This window comes from Balaenoptera acutorostrata, chromosome 5 (assembly GCF_949987535.1).
Source record: "Balaenoptera acutorostrata chromosome 5, mBalAcu1.1, whole genome shotgun sequence".
Taxonomy (NCBI): domain Eukaryota; kingdom Metazoa; phylum Chordata; class Mammalia; order Artiodactyla; family Balaenopteridae; genus Balaenoptera; species Balaenoptera acutorostrata.
This window is the reverse complement of record NC_080068.1, coordinates 110,148,135-110,154,134: the sequence shown is the minus strand read 5'-3', so window position 1 is coordinate 110,154,134 and position 6,000 is coordinate 110,148,135. Positions and strand designations below refer to the sequence as shown.

Below are 6,000 nucleotides of genomic sequence, written 5' to 3'. Positions count from 1 at the left end.
CCAAAGAGTTACCCAGTGATATAATGTGCACCTGGGGGTAGGGAAGAGGAAAGTGATAACAGGTAGGAAAAGTCATGCTAAGGTATGCACCTAAACATTATTTTCATAGGTGAAATAAATATAAGATGACCATCAAGGGAACTAAAAGAAATGAGGTTTTTAAAAAGCAGAAATAAGACAGGGATGAAAGGAGGGCATTGCCTTAGGTGAGAGTATGTGCTATTTGATGGTGTCAGAACTCCTGGGGCATCCCTTGTTGATCCCTGTTCTTATGTCTTTACCTCTCCTTTGTCCTCCTCCTGAATGGAAGCACCATAGCTAAGACAGTGTCAGAACAACCCCCACTCAATATCGCGCAAAACAGAGGGGGAGAGAGAGAGAGAGAGGGAGAAAGGAACAGCATGGAGGGCAATTACCTCGATTCTCAGTGTGTTCTAGAAACAGCTCTGATAAGGATAAAACAAAATCTCACAAAAACGTCAGCATTCGTGTTCCCCAGGAAAATGTATGTGGCCCAAGAAGAAAAATTACCTGTGATTCTCCTCTGGTCAGAATCTTTAGATGATTTGTCACTCTTTTTGATTTCTTGCTAATTGAATGAATATTTAGTTTAGACAATTTATCTTTAAGTGATTCATCCTCATCGTTCTTCTTGTATTTTAGAACTGAAACGGAAGAATGCAATAACATATCTGAACATGTGAGGCACAGAAAGTGTGTGTTCCATCCAAAGTATTCAAGATTAATATTTAAATTTAAGATACCGCTCTGTATGATTTTCGGACCTCCGGTACCGATGCAATATGCTCCAGCCCCTCCGCCCAGTCACAGCTCCAGACGCCCACCCCACTGACCTTCAGAAACTGTCCTAGGACTTGAGCTCCTCAAAGCCCAAGGTTCATTTACCTCGCACATTAAAGAAATTCCTGATACTGGAAAAAACTCTCTCTTCTCAGACAATACACTTGTTATCTGGGGTCTCTAGAATGAAGCATCAAGACCTAACTAATGGAAAGACAACCGCATCCGACGTAAGAAGACCTCGGATGCATCCCAGCGTGGTCTCTCCACCAGCTGAGAGATTTGGGGTAAGCTGAGTGACCTCTCTGAGGTGTACTTTTTTGTCTTTAACATGATTTTCACCTCTCGTATTGTTCAAAATGTTAAATATTCCTAACTTTCTGTTTTGGTAATGGTGTGGAGACAGGAGCATTCTTATACGCTGTTGACATGGATTAAATCAATATAGTTTTTGTAGAGAACAATTTGTCAGAGTCTTATAAAAGTGAAAATATTTATAGTCTATGACCAGGAAGTCCGTGTAGAGAATCTGTTTTCCATAATGAGGCATACAAACTTTTGTTTGCTATAGCGTTTTTTTCTAAGAGCAGAATGTTGGAAACAATCTAAAAGTTTACTCATAGAGGTCTGGTTTAATAAATTATGATACACTCATGAATGGGATACTATGGAACCATGAAAAAGAAGACCGTATTAACCTGAAGAATGTTCATGATATAAAATTAAGTTTTTAAAAAGCCCCAGCAAATTGTAGTACCATTTGCAAAAGGAAGGAAAGAAGGAAAAAGAGAGAAGAAAAAAATAGAAAAAAAGACATAGAAATTCTGAAGAGAACTTACTAAAATGTTAGCTATGCAAACTGGAATCATGGGAGCAGAAAAATTTTCCTCTTTAAAACTTTGAAATTTTAAGTTTAAGCAAACAGAAAAGTTAAAATAATATTACAGCTATTGTCCATCTCCCGGGTTTGTCAAATCTTAACATTTTGCCTTGTTTCCAATCTTTTTATTTTAAAAAAATCACATAACAATTGAAACTTCTCTGAGCCCCATCTTTGATCCCTAAAGGGATCTGTGATCCAAAATTATGGGGTTTATTATATCTGTATCTATTTTCATGCCTTTACTTTGTAGGTATGTAGTCATACAGTGTATAGTATTATTTTCAATCCTTGTAAAAACGGTACCGTATTGCATTCATTCTTCTGTCACTTGCTAATTTACTTTTTTTTTTTTTTAATTTTATTTATTTATTTATTTATTTATGGCTGTGTTGGATCTTCGTTTCTGTGCGAGGGCTTTCTCTAGCTGCGGCGAGCGGGGGCCACTCTTCATCGCGGTGCGCGGGCCTCTCACTATCGCGGCCTCTCTTGTTGTGAAGCACAGGCTCCAGACGCGCAGGCTCAGCAATTGTGGCTCACGGGCCTAGTCGCTCCACGGCATGTGGGATCTTCCCAGACCAGGGCTCGAACCTGTGTCCCCTGCACTGGCAGGCAGATTCTCAACCACTGCGCCACCAAGGAAGCCCTAATTTACTTTTTAAAAAACTCAACAGTTTTTGATATCTGTCTAATTGATACATGTACTTTAATTAATTTTATGTTTTCATGTTATCATAGTATATAAAACACAGTTTATCCATTATCTGGTTTAATATGCAAGCCACTATCCATTTCTTTGTTTGCTTGTTTCTTTTTTTTTTTTTCCTTTTTTTTCTTTTGCTCTTACGGACAATGCTAGTTACTAGTATACCTCTCCACGAGCATATGAGCCAGTTTCTCAAATATCTAGAAACTGATTTTCTGCATCTTGGGTATGTGTATCTTCAATTTAATAGGTATTGTCAAATTGTTCTCCCAAGTGGTGATTCTAATTTACATTCTCACCTGCAAACTGAGATTCAGCACTTAACATTATCCACTAAAAATCTTATTGCCAATCTGGTAGGCTGGGAACACTTTGTCATTGTGATTTTAATTTGCATTTCCCTGATGATTAGTGAATCTTAGCATTTAAAAACTTACTGGTCTTTCTGTGAATTGCTCATTTTTATTATTAACCTTTTTTGTATTAGAATGTTTTTACTGATTTAATATCAATAATTATATATTCTAGATAGTAATCCTTTGTCTACGGGCTATCTTTTCATTTTGTTTATGGTGTCGTTCACTCTACAACTTTCACTTTTCTTTATAGTTACAATTTATTAATACAAATATATACAATTTTTAAAATAAAAAATTAGAAAATACAAACAATAAAAATAAATGAAGTGGTTGGACCAATTAGCTCCACAGTCCTACCATTGCTTTAACTGTTGAATTGAGATTTAACATTAGAAGTACAAAGCCAATCAAGAACTTATGGACACAAATCACACTGAGAGAGGACCCATGGTCTATCCCAATGCACTACTACATCTGAGATGATAGGAACCATCTAATTGTGCCTCCTGTTTTGAAACCTACATTCTACTTTAGAGGTGAACTTTACATCTTAGCTAACAAATAGTTAACAATAATTTGTTAATTTGAGAAAGAAATATACTTTCTCCCTTCAGTGGAGCAATTAATTGCCAAAAAATACCCATTCTTTGTGTTCCAGAACCAAATAAGCCTGATGTGGTAGCTGGGCCATCTTACCTGTATCTGCCCTTCTCACCACCCCTTTTCAGCTCTAACTTTTCACTGCTCCCAGCTACCAGGCCATGCCTCCTTCCTACCATGCATAACGCCAAGAACAGGAGGATCATATGCTATGGGTGTCTTCAGCCCACAGTACGTCATCGGGCATGCAGTGGTCAAAAGAGGTTGAGTATAGGGCTGTTCAATAAAAGGTTGTCAATCTTTTGCCTCATGATCTTCTCCTGAAGCTAGCTGGCAAGGCAAAACCATCCTCTCCTCCCTAGCCTCTAACTTTAAATATCAAATGATCATTATCACTGCAACTGCTCTAACTACTGAGACATTCTGATTCTCCGAAACATGAACAGACTATTCCAACGCTGGAAAACCCCCAATTGATCATATCTCCTCTTACCTAAATCCTTCCGTCTTTTAAGTTCGTTGATGTTTACATTAATATCTTTCACTGCAGCAAAGGCATCCTCCAGTGCTCTAAAGTCTGGGTGAGAGGGAGGGGTGGAATTCCGGAGTTCACGCAGTAATAGGGGATACTTCATCACTCTCTGAATTGGTTTGATCATCAAAGAGCCCATGTCCAGTAAGTTTGCTTTGCCTCTGCAATAGAGATAAATTAATATCTGTTTCACAAACATTTGACTTATTATCTCCTTTTTATTTTTGTGATTTTTTTTTTTATGATTAATCCTGAAACTGTTTTCCACCCTTTTCCCCTTCCATTTGGCTATGTTCAGTTTCTAAATGAAAGCAAGGGCAATGGATGGCAAAAAGAAGCAAGGCTGAAAGATCCTACTACTAAACAAAATTTAAAAGAAAATAAGTATATCTGTCCACCTGAAAGGACTCAAAGCATGATTTCCAACCATGTTCCACTTAACAGTTTTTTTAATAACAGGCTTTAAAATAATAGTGGGAAACAATTCTAGACTGCATTTTCCCATGACAATGAATAAAAATGCATTTTCCTGATGGTATTTTTGTGATTATTAAGTGAGGAGAATAAGCTCATCATTTAAAAATCTAAACATAATTTGTCCTCTTTCTTCTACCAAATTGAGAAGATGAATTTATAGTGTTTCAGAGGTTCTATCACACTCTCCAAAAGAGATTTATAATAAATGCAACATTCTCTAGATATTGTTAATATCATCACTATCACTAATCATTGCTATTACACAATGACTTTCCATGTGGAACTCTTCGTAGCCCACAGATCTTCAAATGGCTACACAAAAGTGAGCACTCACCCCTGACTCTTCCTTTTGGAGCTTCTGAGATGAGACTAGAGCCATTCCAACTGGCCAAGTAGTTCACAGGAAATGAAAAAGCTACCAGCTTGGTCATGCTGTTGTCCAACCCACTGTATTCAATTCATTCAGCCAGAAAGCAGTGATGTCTAATAGCCTCTTTATTCAAGAGGCAAATAAAGATATACTGTAAATGGAACATGGATGAAAATTGTGTTTTGAGTCCCTTCTGATACATGGATACACTCATTTGTTTTCCTTTAGGTTTTTATTTAGAAGAGAGAGAATATAGACACTGTTTTCAAATCCTGATGGGTGGATTTTTCATTCTTCAATTACTATGTTTCAAATACTGTATGGGTGGACAACAGACCACATAATTGAAATGGTAAAACGGATCTAAAAAACACTGAACAAAATTAGAAAAGTTGCATCATTAGAAAAGACCTGAAGGCACCCTAGAGACCACCTGTTTGAACTCCTCATTTGATGAATGAGAAACTAAGGAACTTTGATTATCACATGTAAGTGCACACATGCAGACACACACACACACACACACACACACACCCCAGTCACTCTGTCACATGTCCCCATTTTATTTTCATTATAGCACTTATCACTATCTGGACTCATCCTTTTTCTTTATTTACCAGTTTATGTTCAATTTCTCTGTCACCACTATATCTCCAGCATGACAAATAGTATTCTCTCAATGAATATTTGTAAACCAAAGTGACAGATTTCTCAGATTTTCTGTAATGTGCTGTTATTTTACATTCCACATTTTTTTAAAAAAAAATGCACAATGGTCCTGAATTTTATTCATATGTTGAGAAAATGATTATACTGTAATAGAAACAAAGACTGAATCAAACCAAAAGGCAACATTTTTCAAAGGAATATCAAAATAAATGATAAAGGTTTGTGAGGGAGTAAAGAGTTGCTTTTTTTTTTTTAAGTTAAAAAAATTTATTGAAGAATAGTTGATTTACAATGTTGTGCTAATTTCTGCTGTACAGCAAAGTGACTCAGTTATACGTATATATATTCTTTTTCATTATGGTTTATCACAGGACATTGAATATAGTTCCTTGTGCTAAACAGTAGGACCTTGTTATTTATCCATCCTATATATAATAGTTTTCCTCTGCTAATCTCAAACTCCCAATCCTTCCCTTTCCTTACTCTCTTCCCCCTTGATAACCACAAGTCTTCTCTATGTCTGTGAGTCTGTTTCTCTTTCATAGATATGTTCATTTGTGCCATATTTTAGATTCCACATATAAGTGATATCATATGGTATTTGTC

The 6,000-nt window shown here is 36.5% G+C and overlaps 1 protein-coding gene across 1 annotated transcript in view; it reads right to left on the bottom strand.

The window, feature by feature from the left end:
* The window catches only part of ARHGEF38 (Rho guanine nucleotide exchange factor 38), a 163,895-nt gene that overhangs the window by 24,010 nt on the left and 133,885 nt on the right, over window positions 1-6,000 (bottom strand). Inside the window, exons 6-7 of the mRNA XM_007190984.2 lie at window positions 3,840-4,039; window positions 532-665 (exon numbers count right to left, since the gene is read on the bottom strand). Of these exons, the coding sequence (XP_007191046.2) occupies window positions 532-665; window positions 3,840-4,039 (334 nt within the window). The remainder of the gene's footprint in view (window positions 1-531; window positions 666-3,839; window positions 4,040-6,000) is intronic.